Genomic DNA, 19,705 nt, shown 5'->3' with positions numbered 1-19,705 from the left:
AAACCAGGCCTCCCACTGACGCCAGGCCTCACTTCAGAGCTCTAAATTACTCATCACTGATAAATGAAAGTAACTTTTTGGCACCTCTGCTCAGCTACACTACCCAATCCTCACAGCTAGGTCTCCTCTAATAAAAAAGAAATATTTCAGCAATTACTCTGCTCTTTGCCTTATCCTTCAGGGGTCACAGAGTAGAAAGCCAAATCAGCTCTAGAAATCACACTTATACCCCTACTTTTCAAAGCAACATCAAGATTTGGTTGATCCTACTCCTTGCATTCTGTTCTGTTCAAACCTTCCAGAGCTCCACTCAAAAGATTCTGTTCAGCCATCATGCAGGGTCCCTCCTCTTAAGTCTGTTGCAAGCTTTTGTCTTCATCTGTCCTCCAAATGGTGGAAACAGAAACAGTCTCCTCCGCATATTGCTACACAGCTACCAGAAGAACAAAAAAAGTAGGCTTCATGAAAGACAACAGCACAACTAACCATGAAGTCCTGCCACATATGCAAATAAAATGCATTGTGAAACTCCCTCCCCAACGAAATCTAGTTCAGGTTTAACAACAGGCCCTTTTTATTATTCTTCCAGACGCCCTTTTTAATGAAGTCTTGAGTATTATGCCCACTCATGCCATGACATCAAATCCTTCTTGAAATCATCCCACTTTAAAACCCATTCATCCTACCAATATAACAATAGCCGTGAATAAAAATGCACCATCATGATCGTAAGGCACTTTGATTTGTTCATTTTCGCTGTTTTAATGGCCTCATTTCACTGTTTTAATGGGTTCACGTTAGCTCTCTTACTTTGAACTAAGCAAAAGCAGAGCCAAGGCACAAGCCGCATGCAACACATTAGTCATGCTCCTGGATCGAGATCTTCAAGAAAGGGTTTAGCACTTCGGCAGCGCTAACAGATGTTCGGGGAGCAGCACACCCATCACTGCAGCGGATCTGAGCGCCGGAGAACCCCAATACCAAGGGATGAAGCCCCTCAATGCTACCTGCGGCCATCCATAGGCATCCGCAGGACGCGAGGCCGGCGCTCCCCTCCCAGCGCTGCCACACCTACAGCAGCCAGCACGCCTTTTGTGCTTCCACACGTACTTCACTAGTTTACATTCCCTCTCGGGGCTTGGGATTCATTGTCTGGGGCCGGAGCGCGGCGCTCCCCACACGGGCCAGCGGCTGTGTCAGCCCCGCAGCCGCCCATCCCCGCACCTCCCGCCTGGCTCCCTGCCCCGCCAGGCAGGCTCGGGAACGAGGTAGGCAGCGCTGCTGCTCAATTCCTCCCCCGCGCCCCTCCCGGCGAGGCGATTTGGTTAAAATGAGTAAGATTTAAAGTATCCGGATCCCCTCCTCCCCTCGGCTGCCCGCCGCAGGGCTGCCCGCCCCTCCCCGCCGCGTCGGGCCGGGCCAGCGGACCGGAATGCAGTAGCCGCCGTAGGCAGGCAGGTTTGGCACTGGGGGGAGAAGAACCGGCGGGACACGGGCGGCCCCTTCATCCCCGCATCCCCCCCTCCCTCACCGCGGCCGTTGCCTGGCCCATGTGCGGGGCGGCGCTTCCCCCTCCCGCCCTTAGCATAACAGAGAGGGGAAGAGGGGGAAAGAAGAGAGATTACAGGAAAACAAAAATAGCGGAGGGGAGGGGGACCCTTTCTCCCGCATGAGCTGCAGCGGGGCCGCGCCCCGGCGCGGCGGAGGGGAGGGAGCGATGCCGCAGGAGGCGGCCGCGGGCCGGCAGACAAAGGGAACCTCCCGTCGGGGCAGCGGCAGCCAAAGCGGGGCGATGCGGGCGAGGAGCGGCCGCCGCCCTCCCCGGCCCCGGCGCGGAGGCACTCACCAGCCGAGCCGGAGGAGGACCCTCTTCTCCGAGGAACGGCAGCAGCGGCGGGCTCGGGCTTGGGCGGCTGTGGCTGAGCGGGCCGGGCGGGGGCCGAGGGCTGCTCCTGCGCGGGGGACGGTGTGGTGGCGGACGAGGAGGAGGAGGACACGGCTCCCAAGGGGCTCCAGTCGGGCTGCGGTGGCTCCGGAGCGGAGGGGCGCGGCGGCTCGGCGGGACCGCCGAGGTCCAGCAGCTGCGGCGGCCGGTCCTGCAGGGCTGCGGCGGGAGCTGGGGCGGGCTTCCTCTCCATCACCTCCAGCTGCTCGTCGAAGTCTTCGTCCTCTTCTTCTTCTTCCTCCTCCTCTTCCTCCTCCTCCTTCTCGTCGTCGAGCACGAACTGGTAATTAAACTGGGGCTGCTGCGGCCGCGCTGGCCCGGAGGAGGAGGAGACCAGAGGAGACTGGTCCAGCTCGTCCATGGTGCCTGGAGGTGGCGGAACAATGAGTGCGCGGCGCTGGGCTGTGCCTCTGCCGCCTGCGCCGCTGCGGGACCGGCCTCCCCGCCCTGGTGAGTCACCGCCGGGAGCGGCCGCCTGCCCCGCCCAGAGGCGTTGAGCGACAGCTAGGCCGGCCAATAGGAGCGGGAGGGGACAGCGAGACAGCCAATGAGGCGCGGCGCTAGGTGCGGCCTCATGAATATGCAGGATAGGAGGCGGGGCGTGCGGGGTGGTGGAGCGGGGATGGAGAAGTCGGGTAAAGTTCAGAGCCGAGAATGCGGGGTGGGGCCGGGCGGAGGGGGAGGCACTTCACGGTAACGGGGCGCTGGGAAGGTGCCCCCATCCCTCTATCCCCCCGTTCCCAACATCTCCCCATCCCTCATCCCCCAATCCCTTTATCTCCCCACGGGCACCGTGACAGACGCGCTGTGGGTGCGCACCGGGATCCATCGCCTCCCCGCCAGCACTAGGGTTACTTTTAGCTCCCTGAAAGCCGGGAGCGATGCCGCACGGACCGGTCACCGCGCCCCGGTGCCTCTCACCGCGGAGAGCCGAGCGTCCCGGGTGGCTCCGCAGTGCGGGGTCGGGGGAGGCTCCTTCTCGGGCCCCGCAGGCAAGGAGCGGAGCCGTCAGGGCCTTCCTCGGAGGGGAGCAGAAGGTTTAACCAAAACACGATGCGTAAAGCGGACTGGGCCTGAAAAACACAGGAGGGAGACATGTTTAGAAGCGACAAACTTGTCCGGTCACTCGTGTTAGTTTGGGTCAGCCAGCTGAGCTGATCCAGCCATCTCTGGTTGAATCCCGGCTTGCGCTGGGGAAAACGGCAGCAGTTCACAGAGCAGAACTTGGCTTGGGTCTGTGTTGGACCCCGGTGTGGTTTCTTGCTTTCTGTGCAGAGATGGAGCACTGCCCAAGGCCCTTAGGGTAACAGTTTAACTGAAATGGTGTTTGACATTATGTCCACCCACAAAGTTATCACAATAAGACCAAAAGGACTTAAAACCCTGCGTTCAAGGATGCTGGAGAGGGACTCGTCATCAGGGACTGGAGTGATAGGACAAGGGGTGATGGGTTCAAACTGAAAAAGGGGAGATTTAGGTTGGATATAAGGAAGAAGTTCTTTACCGTGAGGGCGCTGAGGCACTGGCACAGGGTGCCTGAAGAAGTGGTAAATGCTCCATCCCTGGTGCTGTTCAAGGCTAGGTTGGACAGAGCCTTGGGTGACATGATCTAGTGTGAGGCATCCCTGCCCATGGCAGGAGGTTGGAACTGGATGATCTTAAGATCTTTTACAATCCAAACCAGTCTATGATTCTGTGATTTAATCCTATTCCAGCATTATTATGGATTTTTAACTCACAGATGAGTTATTCTCCCACATATGCCTGTATAATTAGCTCATAGAAATGCTTGGAGCATGCAATGGCAAGTTCCATGAGACATGAGAAGTCAAGGAATAGAAGCACCAGCTCTTCTGTTACCTCTGCTGTGCTATGGAGGGTGGGATGTCTGCAGAGATGGATGTTCCAATGAGCTTCCCTGTTATGCAGAAGGCCTGTTAAAGCGTTGGGAGCTGTTCCCAAGTGGGCTCTCTTCAGTGTATCTGAACACAGTGAGGGGGCAGCTGTGTTTCTTCTGCACAGGGAAGAGCCTCTGGCATGGAACTGGGGTTGGATCTCCAGCATTCAGTCACATTCTGAAAAACAGGATGGCAACACACGAATCAGGGATTCAAAGGGCTCCCAGCATTAAGTCTGCTTTTGCTTCAGGAAAACATGACCATATATTCTTTGCATGAACTGTCTGAGCCCACATCATACAAGAGAGCTGGAGCAGCTCTGCTCTGGAGCCAGGCTGAGAGAGCTGGGCTGGGGCAGCCTGGAGAAGAGAAGACTCCTGAAGGGGAGACCTTAGAGCAGCTCCAGTGCCTAAAAGGGCTGCAGAAAACCTGGAGAGGGGCTTGGGACAAGGGCCTGTAGGGACAGGCCAAGGGGAATGGCTTGAACCTGCCAGAACAGGGGAGACTGAGCTGAGCTCTTAGGCAGAAGCTCTTCCCTGTGAGGGTGCTGAGGCGCTGGCACAGGGTGCCCAGAGAAGCTGTGGCTGCCCCATCCCTGGCAGTGCTCAAGGCCAGGCTGGACACAACAGTGGTTGGAGCAGCCTGGTCTAAATATTTGAGTTGTTCCTGCTATTTGCATTGTTCTAAAAATACCTAAATAACTAGAGACCTCCTCCTAACATCCAGTTTTAATTTGCCCAAGGCCAATATACATCCCTTAATAATTTTTCCCTTTAATTTTGTTCTTTTCTCTGAGCTTTCTAACCTGCTTAAAAGAATACCCTTTGTCCAGCCCTTGCTGTCTTAAGCTAAAGCTAGAGAACCTCCATTGTCTCCCCTCCCTTGTTACTCCAAGCAGCCTCTCCCTGCACCCGATTCAGCCTCAGTCTGGGCACAAGAGGTTCCAAATGAGATTTTTTCTGGAATGTGCAAAGATATCAATATTCCCAATCTCCATCAGGAAGGACGAGAAGGAATGTGAGAAGTATTTTTATAAATATACTAAAGGCAACATGCTTACTCTGATTGAGATGGTGGGTCCTGATGTGAAGGATGTGAAGGATCTTTGCTGGAACTCCAGCACCAGCACTTGTGTTTCACTGAGCCAAGAACTAATTTGATTCATGACTGAAGATACAAACTGATACCTTCAGTCTTTGTTTTACTTCCCAGATGATGCATCTACAGCAGCTGCCTCAGTGTAAATGCATGCAAAGGAAACCTCCCCAGTACCTCCTCTCTTTTCCTACCAGGCAGTCACTTTGGAGGGAGCTCAGTTCTGGGTAATGTGAATTCTCAGAACAGTTTTACTCTTTGAAGAAGCTTACTATATTAAATTGCATTAAGAAAGGAGTAACATTCTGGTGATGGCTTTTATCTGAGGAAAACAAACTCAACAGGGCACATTTAATGACCTCATTGATGAATAGCGTTCTGTAGTCTGCAGTGGCATTCATCCTACCCCATGCACAGTGGATGTCTGGGCTTCAAATACTTCATAAAATGGAAAATCAGCTTTTCTGTGTACTCATTTACTACATACTGGGAAAGTAAATGGAGTTTTATTTTTGTATTGTGAATCTGCCCTCTTTGTAAAGCAAAGAAAAACATTTTGATTGAATAAAGTCTTCATAATTTCCCCAGCCAATCTATTTTCCATGTTTCCTGGTTAAACAAGAAAATGGAATTTTAACATTCCATTAAAATATGCCCTAAGGCAACAAGGTCCTTTGAAAAACTTGTAAAGTTCCGAGTACAGACGCAGTGCTGAAACTGATTTTAACAGCTCTAACTGCAGTGGGGTTTGGTCACCTACAAGTAAGGAAAAATCTAGATATAATTCAGCTGATTTTATCAGAAAGCTTGAAAGTGAATCCATCATCAGTTAAGGACAAATGAAAGGGGGTTTTATTTAGGGAACGGAAGTGACTAAAGGTCTTGGAGGAAAACAGGAAGGGAGTTCCAGATAGCCTGGGCAAGGCAAACTAACAAGTGAGGGGAAAATACAGCTCTCCAGTACTGAAACTACACTGCAAAAGCAGCCTTTCTTCTAGCCCTTTACCATTCTTATATGAAGATTGTCAAGAAGCAGGAGTACTCGGCAGGTATGCAGCAAGTTCATTTACTTGGTTTCCATGAGGTGTTTTCATATGGCAAACTCGGGAAGAAAAGGATTCAGCACGTGAAGGAGAAACATCAATCAGTGTGTTTCCAAACTTCCTGAGCAGTGCTAAAGATGGCCATGGACTGACTGGAGTTTTTCTGTCCACTGTGACCTGATGTTACATGATATCGCAGCATGTCATGGACTAGGAAAATAATGGTGATGGGACAAATGCAGTATTATCACTTCACAGCAGGACCAAACAGAAAAAACACATTTGGGCTCAAATAGCAGTTAAAAATATGGAGTTAAAGTCACAAGGGGCTGGGTTTCTGTCCCTCCTTTTAAGCTTGAAGTACAGTTCTTCAGGTTTCAGGCACTGTGTCTTTATCTCTAGAGGGATAAAACTCTGGGATTCCTTAGCTTCCAGATTATGCCCGTGCTGCAGCACCTTGGGCATCACAAGTGAAGACAACCGAACATCTGCTGCAGCTATTTTCAAGATCTTTGTGAGATCATAAGGACATTGTGACAAAATCACTGCTTAGTTCATTAATACAAATGCAGCATATGGAGGGAACAAGTGGTAAAGCAATAATACAGAGGGATTACCATCTCCCAATAGTAACTGAGTTGGGTTCAGCTCTATCGGAGCCTTCTCTGGGGCTGCCTTTTAGCCTCATCCTCCACAATCATTAATGTTTTCTTGATAGTGGCTTTGAAATCTTTTGTGTGCTTTAGTGTTCCTGGCACCTCCTATTCTGGAATTGTTTCTACCATCCCATAGGCTGACTTAGATGAAGCCAATTTTTCCACTTTTTTTATGCTCTCAAAATCATCTTGCTAAGCCAAAGCAGTCAATTTCTACAGCCAGTGTCCTAGTGACCTTGTCCATAGGCAGTATTCTGATTCAGACCTGTCACAAAACTTCCTTCAGCCAGTCTATCTGCATGAATGAGAGTGGTTTAAGGGCAGTCCTAAATTATATCAGCTGTCATGAGTGAAAAGTTGCCATTAGCCATAGCTTTGAATTCCTACACCCGGGTATTTTCCTCCTAGGCCATAACTTGGTCTGTTCAAGCTTTCATTCAGAGGAACCAAAGCTGAGGTATAACATTAAAAATGATGGTACAACAGCGAACACAACAATATATTTGCTTGATCTTAAAATACATCAGCATTTGAAGTGAATCAAAGCAATGACAATGCTCTCCAGCAAATGAGGCTGTGACATGAGAAATTCACCTCACTAAAACTCCACAGGAATTCACTATTAAGTGGATTTGGGTCTCACTCCTCTTTTCCTTGGAAAGAACCATTAGGTCTTAAAAGACAATACATAGTTAAGACACTAGTTTTGTCTTGCTGACATGTAGGACCTGAATCAGTGGGGTCCTTCCACACCCGAGGATGACACTGTAGGGAGGTGACACCTCTGCAAAAACCTCAAACATTTCTGATACAAGCCAGGATCACAGAATCAACCAGGTTGGAAGAGCCCTTTAAGCTCACCCAGTCCAACCCTTACCCCAGCACTGCCAAGGCCACCACTAGCCCATGGCACTGAGGCCTCGTCTCCAAGGGGTGTGAACACTTGCAGGGCCGGTGCCTGCAGCCCTGCCCTGGGCAGCCTGTTCCAATGCCTGAGCACCCTCTGGGGCAGGAATTGTTCCTCAGCTCCATGTAACCTGCCCTGGTGCAGCTTGAGGCCGGTTCCTCTTGTCCCATCCCTTGTTCCTTGGGAGCAGAGCCCAGCCCCTCCTGGCTCCATCCTCCTGTCAGGCAGTTGGAGGCAGCCATCAGGTCCCCCCTGAGCCTTCTTTTCTCCAGACTGAACCCCCCAGGTCCCTCAGCCCTTCCCCATCACCCCTGTGCTCCAGGCCCTGCACCAGCTCCTTTCCCTTCTCTGTCCCCGCTCCAGCCCCTCAATGTCTCTCTTGTAGTGAGGGGCCCAGAGGTGAACACAGGATTCGAGGTGCGGCCTCACCAGTGCCCAGTGCAGGGGACTATCACTTCCCTAGTCCTGCTGGCTATGCTATTACTGATACAAGCCAGGAAGCCATTTCCTGTAGCATTTCCGTGTTCCTGGATAACCTTCTACCTAAATAATAACCCCAGTGAAAGCCATTTGACTTGCAGGACAGACAAGTTCCAACAAGCAGATAGTGTGGATTTAAGATAAATATCTTCCTTGAAGTCTTTTCCTCTCTGCCCAGCCAGGGAGATGAGGGTTGGACCCTCTGAGGGACCACGCAGTCAATCAGGAAAGTCCTTAAGTGAAAATAAAGCCTAGAGGTTTGCCTTCCGTTATTACAACGATGCAATCTATTAATAACAAAATTCAATCAAATGTGTCCATTCACACGTTAATAATAGTGTATTAGGAAAACAAGACCATGGGAATGTGGCAGAATGATGTACACTAAACAACTGTTAATGCCACTTGCTAAACTCACCAGGGCACTGAAGACATTTTAAACCTACAAGAATGTGAAGTGTTCTGAGACTCTCTGTGAGCATTCCTGAAGTTTCTAAGGCATTAGGATGAATGGTGAAGATTCTGGTTTTTCTAATTCGGATTTTGCAGATTACCCAGAACACAGGTAATTGCCTACTTCAGGTTGACCATTTCCTGTTGAGTAAAACAGTAAATCTGCTTCAGCCCTCCTACTTTTAGGAAATACAATGGAATTATTCACTTACCAGTTTGGCCATAGTACTTTACACTCCTGAGGAACATAAGAACCAGCTTCATTGGACCTAGACACAAAAAATCCATTCTCTGTTATTCCCTGCTGCAGACTTCACAACTACTTTTTCCAGTTCATGTTCTCCCCTCCCACTTTTCATTTAAACATGAATGGTTAAAATCAATGTTAAGTTTAGATCTTGGCATCCCTAAATCAATACTCATGGACATGTCTGAATCCAAACTTTTCGGCCTTTAAACTTAATGATTCTTTCTAATGGCTTTATTATGGTTTTCCTCATTTTTATGTGAACATCCCACACACTGTAATGAAAAGTAATGAATGAGCAGTGTTTGTTCGCTGTGTGCCTGGGGGTTCAATGGAGAGCAAAAAGCCCATTGACTCTCAGTACCTTTTGGGTCATTTGGACTCATACATCTGTGATGTTCAGTTCCTGGAGATCGAGGACAGGAGGGGTCTACTCATCACATCACAAATTAGAGCATGGACAGAACAGTTTTACAAGTTACAGGTGTAGCTTTAGAGCAGGAAGATAATGTGGATGGTATGTTCCAGGCTCAGAATATCCAACCTCTCTAAATCAGGGATGCTCAAATCTCTGATTTCTTAACTTGGAATGTACAAGTGATTGAGCTGAATTAGCTGAACAAACTGACTGAGGGAAGCATATGCCAGGGGAGATGCAGGTGGCAAGAGCCTCTCTGGCAGCTCCACCATTCTGATCCCAGATGTTGAACTAGTGATGCTGCTGGCACAGTGTCTAGAGTTTACAACTCCAACAGCAAGAATGAACCATCTGAAATCATGGTATTGTATCTACATTATTTTAAGAGCTTTTTTAAAACTTTGGAATTCATACAAGTTACAATCGTTTAGAATTTAAATTGGTTTGCTTTTTTAAAGAAAAAGTGTGTATAATTTAAATTGGAAATCAGTTTTTGCTCTTTTCAGCACTGATATTTACCCATTTAGGAAGAAAACTGCCTGGTAACCAACATCCAGGGTTATTCCCCTGGCTGCTAAATAGGTCTGAGGAGTAAACAGATTGATGGCAGCAACAATTTCAGCATTACTATAGCAAAGGTTGATGGCATTGCTACTGGGACTATGAAACTTAAACGTACAGGCAAAGCTTGCACTGGAAGCAGCAGTACTGGTTTTAAATGGCTCACGTTTGAAAGGTACCAGCCCACCGTCTTCTAGAACTTTGCTCACTGCTTAATGACATGTCCCTTGTAACTGCTTTTATCAGACTACAGCAGCTGGAGTTACGGTGGTGCTTGGGGGTTGCATTTTTGACTTCCAAAGCAGAAGGTGTGGCAGCATTGGAAAACACCACCAAGCCTGTGAATGTGGCTTCTTTCTTACAAGCATTTAGGGAGCTCTTCCTCTTATCTGGGTCAGACAAAGATAGGACACCTAAAAAGATCTTCAACATCACTACCCTGCTTTCTCAGTATCACATCAAGCCGATCATAAACTGAAGTCCTTTATCTCCCTCACCTTTTCCCACATAAACCACTCCAGGCTTAGAACACTTGGGATGATTTCAGTTAACTATGGCAGTGGCAGAAGACTCAAGGATATTAAATTCCTGATAGTTTAGTAACAATCAGGAGCTGGCTCAATTACAGAGAGCTGAGGAGCTCTCCTGTGGAGAACTTGGTTTTACCCCTTCCATTTGGGAGCCATCAGCTTGTATGTAGTTTTTACAGATGTGTCTGTATTTTACCCAGATGGCAAAAGCAAAAAGAAGGATAAGAGAGATATGAGAACAACTGAAGCTATGCCAGGATAGATGCAAACAATGTAAGACCTGGAGCTGTAGGAAACCTGATTTTGCTAGTTTTACTGGTTCTGGGACTAGTCTATGACTGCTGTAGACAGGGATGTATTTTAGGTGAGTCATGCCAGTGGTGAAGACTATGTAGGTGCAGCCACAGTTTTGGCAAGGATGGAAAAAGGGGAGATAAATCTTGTAGGCTGAATTCTCTCTGATGTCTCCTGTGAAAAGGAGCAGAAACAAAAAGAGGTTGCATAGGGCTTCTTTATTCCCCAAAGAAAACTGAAGTTCTTCAGACTTTCTAGGCCAAGATATTTGGTAGGTATCACTTATTCTAAGCAATTTTCAAGTGCACTTTTTTCAGTGAAAATACAGTTTTTACTGTTCTCATTATAACTTGTAAAAAACTAACATATTTCAGTAAAATCTGACTTCTTGAATACCACGTAACAGCTGCTTAAATTATTACTTCAGCACAGGCCATTGGCTAAGATTAACTGGTTTTATTCCATCAGGTTGAATCAGGTTGCTGAACAGTGCAAGTTTTAATGTATGAGCCTGGAAATAACTATAACCTGACCATACCCTGGGCAGAAATGCCTGGGTCAACTGAAAGACATAAAATCAGTGTGGTTTCAGAGGTAGCGAGCTCTGTGTTGTTTCTTATCCACATCTTACCCACTTCAAGCTTTAGAAAATAAAATCACAATTTGTATCTATCAGTGTTGAAGATTTACCCCACTAAATTGATTCAACAGAGTTCCTGTATGTTTTGCATTGTGCTGTTTAATGTTGAACAGATCCCTCTGATGGAGCACATTACAACCTTCCTGAAACCAATACAGATGAACTAAGATAGCAGGCAGTGTCTGCCCTCAGAAACTGACCTCATTCTCCATCTCTCTTTACATGCAATCTTTATTTTTACCTAATTCTTGTTCACTCAGATTTTCAATGAGAATAATTACTTCCTTAAAACTTCTCTTTTTTCCCCAAATGTCACCTGGCAAATCAGTTTCAAATGACTGCTGCTAAAAGAATAAAATCATATAATGCTTCAACTGTGTAGTCTGCTGTAAAGCCAGCCTCACTGAGTGATGACAAGCAGCTTTCTGGCACACTAGTAGTAATTCCTTTTACCTAGACTATAATCTAGAGGAGGAACAAGTTAATAAGGCATACAAATATGTGAATACCTAGAGGCTGCTGTTAAATTCATGTCAATTTATTTCTTCTTTCAGCACAGCGCATTTCATACATTTACAATTACAGTGTAAAACTGTTTTGTAAGTATTCTAATAAAGAATGAACTCAAAATCACAGGCCTATTGATTGCTATTCTAAATAAATTATTTTGATGGGGAGAAGACAGCCTTCTTGCTCCTATTAGTAAGTCTAGGAATTCCTCTATTTCACTTCAATAGCGTGTGATCACAGACTGTACACAGGTAATTTCTTTGTACTTTGGCATGGATGTGATGGTAAGATATAATTCTGGTCACTCACTTGGTCTCTTTTCAGCACTTAAGCAACTGCCATGCTTACCTTCTCCTCTTGTCTCAGAGGAATCCTCAAATTCAGCCCACTTTCAGACACATCCCCTCGCCAGATCATCACTGTCATCCTGTTGCTGCTCATCTGACCTGGTTTAGCCTTTCTCATAGCTTAAAGTTGTACAGGTATTCAATAGTGGTTCTGAACTTCGTCTTCGAAGCAATGTATCCTTTATTTTTCTTCAAGAATATAACAAGAAGAAAGGTTCTGAGACACCAAGATGTATATGGACTTTATATTAACTAAGCATAATACTTCATCAAAACTTCTCTCCTGGCTTTCCCTCTGTAGAGTCAGCCTCTCTGCACAGATCTGAGGCACTTCCCCCCTCCAAATCCATTTCTGTGGCTGCCCCAGGATGCTGAACTTGTAAAAGTAATTTATGTATCCCACTGTGGGATAAGAGGAAAGACAGCTGGGAGCAGACAAAAACGGATGCTAAAATGGACTAGACCTCCAGCTGCTGACCTACAGAACAGAAAGATCAGCACTGCCAACTGGCACAGTCTAAAACTATTAACTTGAGTTCTCCCAGACTAAAGCAGCCTGGTTAATTCTTACTTCTTCACATAGCATCCATCTAACTGCAACCAAAAAAAGATAAACATATTGTTCCTAAAACCAGTAAAGGATATTATTTCCCATATTCTTCAGAAATAGCAAGTGCTATTTGAACTGCTTCAACAATGAAATCAGGTGCCTCCATAAAAATATATGGTATATGATACATTGGTTCCATTTTAGACCATTTTATGGCAGCATTTAGATTTTTATTGCATTCCTACCAATATGTCATTTTAAACCACACTATATTAGGGATTTTGTCTTCCTCTCCACTTGGAAACTTCAGTTCTAAGTATGGATATTCCTTCAGCCTAAGTATTTATGCATTTATAGTTGTGTGGGGCATGTATATATATGTATGTATAAATGCATATGCAAAATGTGAACCAAAAAAGCACAATATACTGTCTCTGGCCGAACTGGCTGTTTGGCTTTAGTTAGGTTCATGTTTGCCCTATGGAGTGCTCAGGCTTACAGCTGAGTACTGAGGCTCAGTGCCTTACGCAATGCACTGGCATGTCAAGAAGCTGATCCCTCCTACACACAGTTCATAAAACACAATGCAGCAGGTGGATGAAAGACATGCTGCGTGGGGGTGTTTTGGAAAAAGGAGGTAACAACAAACCAAAGAGGTCAGTGGAAAAAGAGCAGTCACTTTGCTACCTACCACTATTGGCGAGTTGATTTCTCTTGCAGATGTTTGGGATTTCCTTGGATTTGAAAGCTGGATCTAGAAGTAGGCAAGTAATTATACATATGGATTGGGGGAAAAAAGAGTAAGAAAAGATCTTCAGTGAGCAAAGAACATCATCCCATGCTGCTAAATTTAGCTACATAAGCAGATTATAATATAGATAGAACACAGAATCATAGAATCAACCAGGTTGGAAAAGACCATTAAGATCAAGTCCAACCATCACCCCAGCACTGCCAAGGCCACCACAAACCCATGTCACTGAAGGCCTTTTCTACACAGTTCGTGAACACTTCAGGCACTATATATTATATTGTAGCATACACTTCTGATCTCCTCAGTTGCAAGCTTCTAAGGCAAAGACTGCATCACCTCCTATCTACAGAGTGTAACACAATGAACCTACAATCCTGATCACAGCCCCTATGGTACATAGCTACTATAAATACCTCCTGCCAAGATGGGCTTGTCTTTTCTTTCTTCTTCCATGAGATTTCTCTGACAACTCTGCTGACAGGACAAACACATCAGCTGGAAGCGCTGCTGAACCAGGTGCTGGTAACCCACACTGCAGAAGTTCAGAAGAATCATTATGCCAATGAAGTTAATGGCACAACATACAGAACAATTTAATTTCTACTTATTCTCCTTCATGTCAGCACATGATTGATCTGTTTTAAAACCCCTTCTGAGTATTTGCAACACGCAGATGTGTGGGATACGTGTATGCAATGTTTGTAGCCCTTTCACCTGGGGCAACATCACATGGGATTTGACAAGATAGGTGGGTTTGGCAATACTTGGATAAGGAACCCACGAGATTATTGCAAGAGAGAAAGTTGGGTATTGGTGTTCTTAGTGCTGTTGCACAGAAACTCTGACACTGCCACGAGCTCTGTGATGCTCTTCCAAAAATAATGGCCATTTAATACAGAAAGCATGAAGAACGGCTGCCTGGTCCTGCTCATGTGTCTGAATGAAGTCACTTGCTCAGGAAGAGCAACCAACACTGAAGCCAGGAGTTTGGGTGCTTCTCAGTGACGGTTGTGAGGGGGAGAGATTCAAGTGACAAAGGAAAAAGGTGGCAATTCATGCACAGAACCTGTGATGACAGTTGAGCAAACTCAAGGTGCTTTGCAGCCTGGATGGGGGAGCAAGCCAAGCAGTGTCAGGCAGCAGCAGCTGGAGGAGAAAGCAAATAGGCAGAACAAAATGGAATCTGCATCCCAAAGTTTTCGAGCCAGGCATGGGAGGGTTAGGAGAAAAACAGTGAAATGAATCATGAGCCCAACACAGAGAAATTGTAAAAGATGAAGACAAAAAGGAAAGGGCAAGAAATCCCCTTTTCTAGCACAAAAATAGATGAGGCAGAGAACTGAAGTGTAATTTCAGGTTACCTTGCTGCATGGAATGTATTAATACTTTGATACAGTTCTGTTACGTGAAATGAAGACAGAAGAAAGGAAAGGGAGTAAAATGCTCCTTACAAGCAGAAAACCAGATGAGGCAGAAAACCAACAAAAATTGTGATTTCAGTTTACTTTTCTGCACTGAATGTAGTTAGCACTTGACTCAGTTCTGTTATTTTAAATGCACATTTAAGCCTGTACTATTCTCTACTCTCCCTTCTCATTCAAAACTCATTGCTAAGGACCAGGTTTTCTCTGAGGCATGTGCATGCAAGTGTCACTACAGTAAAATGCAGTTGTTTATGGGTGTGTGAATGCTAAAGAACTAAAGTCTGGTGCAGGAGAGCTCAAGAGGCAGTTGTTGCAGGGCTTTTACTATGAAGAGGACCGACTTCCCAGCCTGACCTTCCGTTCTGCTTATTCAGTTGTAAAAATAATTAAAATAGGAAGGTGTTACCCTACGTTAGATAATGTTCTGAAACAACCATCCATTCATTTAATGAATAATAACAAATGTGAGTCTCTGCATTTATGAATACCACTCAGATTAAATGTCTTGTAGTCTAAGAATTTACCCTCAAATGACTATTAAGCAAGAAAAAGCCAAACCCACCCACAAAGAAAAGCTGAAAAGGCATTTGAATGTGTAATAATAAGCAAACTTGTTACAATGATTAAACTTTTAATGTGATTAAAGTGTTTTGGGAGGATTACACCTAAAACCTAGAAAGCACAATAAAGCTGGGGGAAAATAGAACGTTATTCAAACTTAGAAGTGAGCAGTTCAAGAGATGCAGCTATTTAACTCATCCCTTCTTCAACTGAAGGAAGTATGACTTCAGTACAGCCACTTCAAACCAGAGACTGGGGGATGAAGTGAGAAACACAAGTTAGCCGAACCAACAAGAGTTTGGGAAAGCAATGTGATGGGAAAGCTAGGTGGGGAAAAAAGACACTTAAAAAGGTGGGTGTTGTCCTAACATAAAACTACCAATATTATTATAATCCTCAGTGCTCGTGAGGGTTTGAAGTCCCACGAGAATCGATCTGAAGTCCTGACGCATCATTTTGAGGGCTGGATTGTGGACCACTTTCTGGGGATGCAGCAGCCCTGTGGAAGTCATCTCCCCCTTGTTTCTCCAGAGGGAGTTTTTCTTCTACACAGCTCGGCAGTGTAAGGAGCACAACCTCACTCCCAAGAAGACCACAGCACCCTGCCACAGCTGGACATATTAATGACATTGGTAGACTATGTTTTCAAAAGATAACCCCAGAAATGTGTGGAATCACGCAGATCTATGTTTGCTTCTGGGATAAGTGGCATGATCCTTAACTGTTGCCAACCCGGGTAAAAATGAGCTCTAGAGAGTTCATGTTATGTATTTAAGAGATTTGTCACTAAAAACAGATCCAACCTTCTTATGCAAAGAGTTACTGGATTAGATCCTCAGCTTGTATAAAATTCAGGCTGCTTCATTGAAATCAACACACTGTTGGGAATTAGTGTTGGCTGAGAATCTGGTTTGCTGCAGTTAGGCTCATAAGGCTCAAAACTAACTACATGAAACGTGGGCTATATGAAAAGCATGGCATCAGGACATACCTCTGTGCAGAATAACACTCCAAGCTGAAATCATACCAAAATCACCATACATCACAGAAGCATTGGAGCGGATGGGACCATCTGACTCCTGTCCTGGGTTCTCCCAGAGTCTGCCTCCCCAGTGTTTAGTACAAAAGAGAGGTCAAAAGATCATGTACTCTTCACATACCCATATACCACCAGCTAAAACCCACTTTCCAATACCCTACTACAAGCTTTTAGCCCACAGCAAAGACGGAAAATGACAGCAGGCCTCTTCAAAGATAAACTTTAGAGATACTCTACCTCCAAAATCAGTTACATGCTGTTTCCTGTTATTGTCTCCAATGCCCTACAACAATCTTCCTCTGTATATGTGAAAAAAGCAGAACCAATACTGCTATTGTTCAAACTTTACCCATATTCCCACTACTTTAGTAATACAGTTCCTATTTGGGATGCTATGCAACACTGACACCAAAGACATCAAGAGACGGATTTAATAGGACCACGCTGTGATCTCAGGCTGACAAAGAACAAGCCATATAAAGGGCTCTGCAAAGTCTAAAAGATCAAGAAAATAAATCTTTAAAGCAATTGTTGTTTAGAATCTCTCTTTCAGAGCTGTATAACAGGTTTAATAATACCTGGCTTCAGTGTCAACTGTGTCTGAAAATGAGTGAATGTGGCCACTTCCTCTATTTTTCAGAAATGAATGAATGTATCCATAAAATGATGTTTAACTGTACCTATTTTCTTGTATCTATCTGCAGATTTCATCTAATCTTTGTGCTTGATTCTAAGCTGAAGATTCCCCTGAATAAAGTCCACATATTTCTAAGAACAAGCAGTTCAGATATTTCTATTCTAGTTTCCACCATACCACAAGAACTGAAATAGCATCAATTAAAATTGTCATTGACCTCTCACAGAGCACTGATATAAAAGCCATTCTCCCCGTGTCCCAGCTGCTTTTTATACAACAGGGTATTTGATTTTCTCTGAACATCTGATAGAAAGATTAAGCCATCCAGTGCTCCCAATTAAAACCAGTTTGTGTTCTACAGTGGAGTTAACTACTTCATTAAATCACTTATTATGGATCTTCTCAGAGCACTGTGTTCAGTTCTTCAGTCTGTAGATTTTTTTCACTTACGGATCTAATAAAATCATCAGGAAGCTTAAATTTCATTCAGATGCCAACTATCACAAAGATGTAATTAAAAATCATTACCACTATTCCATCTGCCACTTCTGTGTGTTGTCAGTGCACCTGACTCCTCTATGTCTCTGCTGTTAAGAGTCTGGAAATGTAATGCAGGATGAACAGAGAAAATATCTGTGTTATCTGGACACTGTATATTTCTCTCACAGCATCCCTCACTGCTCTTTCTCAACCCCAGGAGTCTCTGGTCCAGCACCAAGCCAGTGTTCCTTCATGGGAGTGAAATGCTTCTCCTTTCTCTTTGGGAATATTGCCAGTACACTTCCTTGCCTCTGCTGGATGCAACTGTCCTTCTTCATGTCTGTGCTTTGTTCCATTTAGACCAGCGTAATGTTAGACCCTTTCTGCTGATGTGTATGCATGCAGAATTAATAGACTTCATCTACTACAAAAAGATGTTGGCAGGAGTTTTGTTGGCAGCAGACAGAGTAAGCACATAACTCCCTTCGTAGCTTGGTTACCCTGGTTGCCAGCCACATTCAATATTGGCCTCAAGGTGCTTCCTCTTGACCTTTAAAGCCTGGTGGAATCTCAACCAGGGTGCTTCCTCCAAGGCAGCAATTCCCTCACCTTTCTGAGTGCCAGACAGGCCCATCTGAGTCTTCCCATTACCAGCAGTTATACAGATGTGCCCACCTCATCAACAACTTGACTGCTCTACAATCATTCTCCCGCAGAAAGGTCCAACATACTGTGATCATCAAAGTTACACGGAGATTGTACTCAAGATTTTTTGCCCTTCATTCTCCAAAATGCAGATTTGGTGTCCAAAGTTACACTGAAATCCTTTATTTTTATGTAAATGCTATATCTGGTTGTTATACATTAAAACAAAAATTGAAGCTGTTACTCTTGGTCACATTCTTCCCTTAACAAAATAATACTGAGCTTTAAGAAATAAGTGATCCTGATGGCCATTCATCTTACTGGATAAAAGTATTAAAAATAGGGAGCTCTCTTAAATATATATCAATCCACCTTTATTTCAATCCAGTAAAAGTTGCAATAAGCCAATAATGCAATTTAAGGACACCAAATTCCGATTCTTTTGGTCCTCACATCCATGAATAAAACCATAAGCACTCTCATTTGCTTCTATACCAACAGGTTTTGATTCTGCAATGCTTGTATAAGTGTGTTCCGATTTGTAGTCACAACCTGCCCTATCTAGTACCCTAAACTATGCTTTGTGGCAAAGTATTTGCCGGACTGGACCTAAGAGCAGGATTTCTATTAAAAAAAGTTTTACTTTAAGAAAATTAGGTTATACTATGAAAATAAAACACAATTTAAAACAGTTTATAGCCAGCTTTTCGGGGGGAGAGGTCTAGATTCTGTTAAAGATGCAGATTCAGTAACCTGAATATCCTTTCTGCACTGTGAGCCCTTTGGCCTTTACGGCACTTGCCTCAATACTGCCAATAGGAACAGAACGTAACAAGTAGTAGAGTTTGCACCTATGGTCATAAATGCAGCTGCAAGACAATTGTATGCAAATATGTAGTCACAGTTCATTTCAAAATACTATTTTAAGCACCAAATTCAAACTGACAAAACTGTTCAAACAATTGCCAATAAATATGCTCACTAAAATAGGAATATTTTTCCCTTTTTTATTTACTTTGCACTGAATTTGCACATCAGTCCTCTCATAAAAATTGATTTTCATAGATAAAAAAATCTAAGCTTCTTTTTAAGGACTCCATACTTCAGCTTCCCAGTCAAAGTTCAGCTTTTCCAACTATCACCTCTTGGGAAAAAACTTACAAACACTGTTTCCAGAGAAACACGGTTGTATTTGAACGGAGGGTATAGCCTGTGGTTTTAAAAGCTGGCTGTACTTAACAAAGCACTGACGCAGGCCTGCATTGCAGAAGGCTTATTTCTGAGCAATAAAAGACAGCATAAAATGAGAAAGCTGATCCTGGCCTCTTTTTATCTTACTGGAGAGTTTGGCTCAACTCCAATCTTCCGTCAGTGTAGGGTGCAGTTAACAAACTACTTGTCAGTATAAGAAAACAAAATTATTCAGCCATTTTACCTTTCTGGTATCATTGTCCTCAAGTTCTGTTTCCTAGTCGTATTCCAGAGCTTTCTTTGACACGAAGTGAATATGATGAAAGCCACAAGCGATGCCTCCACTGTAATTGCTGCTACAGGTACACTGTAATTGGTACAAATAAGTCGTCATTTTTTA

At 44.7% G+C, this 19,705-nt stretch overlaps 1 protein-coding gene and 2 long non-coding RNA genes across 8 annotated transcripts in view; 1 reads left to right on the top strand and 2 right to left on the bottom strand.

Annotated features, from left to right (window-relative positions):
• RTN4 (reticulon 4) overlaps positions 1–2,403 on the bottom strand; it is a 47,540-nt gene extending 45,137 nt beyond the window's left edge. Inside the window, exon 1 of one of the 3 annotated variants that reach the window (XM_061356862.1) lies at positions 1,847–2,403. In XM_061356862.1, coding sequence (XP_061212846.1) covers positions 1,847–2,306 — 460 coding nt within the window. In that variant the 5' untranslated portion in view covers positions 2,307–2,403. Of the gene's footprint in view, positions 1–940; positions 960–1,846 lie in introns of those variants that run through there. The other 2 variants (XM_061356864.1, XM_061356863.1) reach the window with 2 other exon arrangements.
• Positions 2,404–2,546: 143 nt separating this feature from the next.
• On the top strand, positions 2,547–18,080 carry LOC133214144 (uncharacterized). The gene is made up of 3 exons (XR_009726016.1): positions 2,547–2,580; positions 13,785–13,844; positions 17,057–18,080. It is a non-coding gene; the product is annotated as an uncharacterized LOC133214144 (long non-coding RNA).
• The window catches only part of LOC133214143 (uncharacterized), a 54,478-nt gene continuing 37,583 nt past the window's right edge, over positions 2,811–19,705 (bottom strand). For 2 of the 4 annotated variants that reach the window (XR_009726012.1, XR_009726014.1), the window contains exons 5-12: positions 19,550–19,672; positions 13,742–13,860; positions 13,266–13,328; positions 12,026–12,213; positions 10,514–10,701; positions 8,690–8,746; positions 3,806–4,020; positions 2,812–3,018 (exon numbers count right to left, since the gene is read on the bottom strand). This is a non-coding gene — a long non-coding RNA (uncharacterized LOC133214143). Of the gene's footprint in view, positions 3,019–3,805; positions 4,021–5,944; positions 6,041–8,689; positions 8,747–10,513; positions 10,702–12,025; positions 12,214–13,265; positions 13,329–13,741; positions 13,861–19,549; positions 19,673–19,705 lie in introns of all 4 variants that reach the window. The other 2 variants (XR_009726013.1, XR_009726015.1) reach the window with 2 other exon arrangements.

Source organism: Neopsephotus bourkii, unplaced genomic scaffold, assembly GCF_033783945.1.
Source record: "Neopsephotus bourkii isolate Nb327-2 ecotype Australia unplaced genomic scaffold, CSIRO-AGI_Nbou_v1 NB_873, whole genome shotgun sequence".
NCBI lineage: Eukaryota > Metazoa > Chordata > Aves > Psittaciformes > Psittacidae > Neopsephotus > Neopsephotus bourkii.
This window is presented reverse-complemented; position numbering and strand designations above follow the sequence as displayed.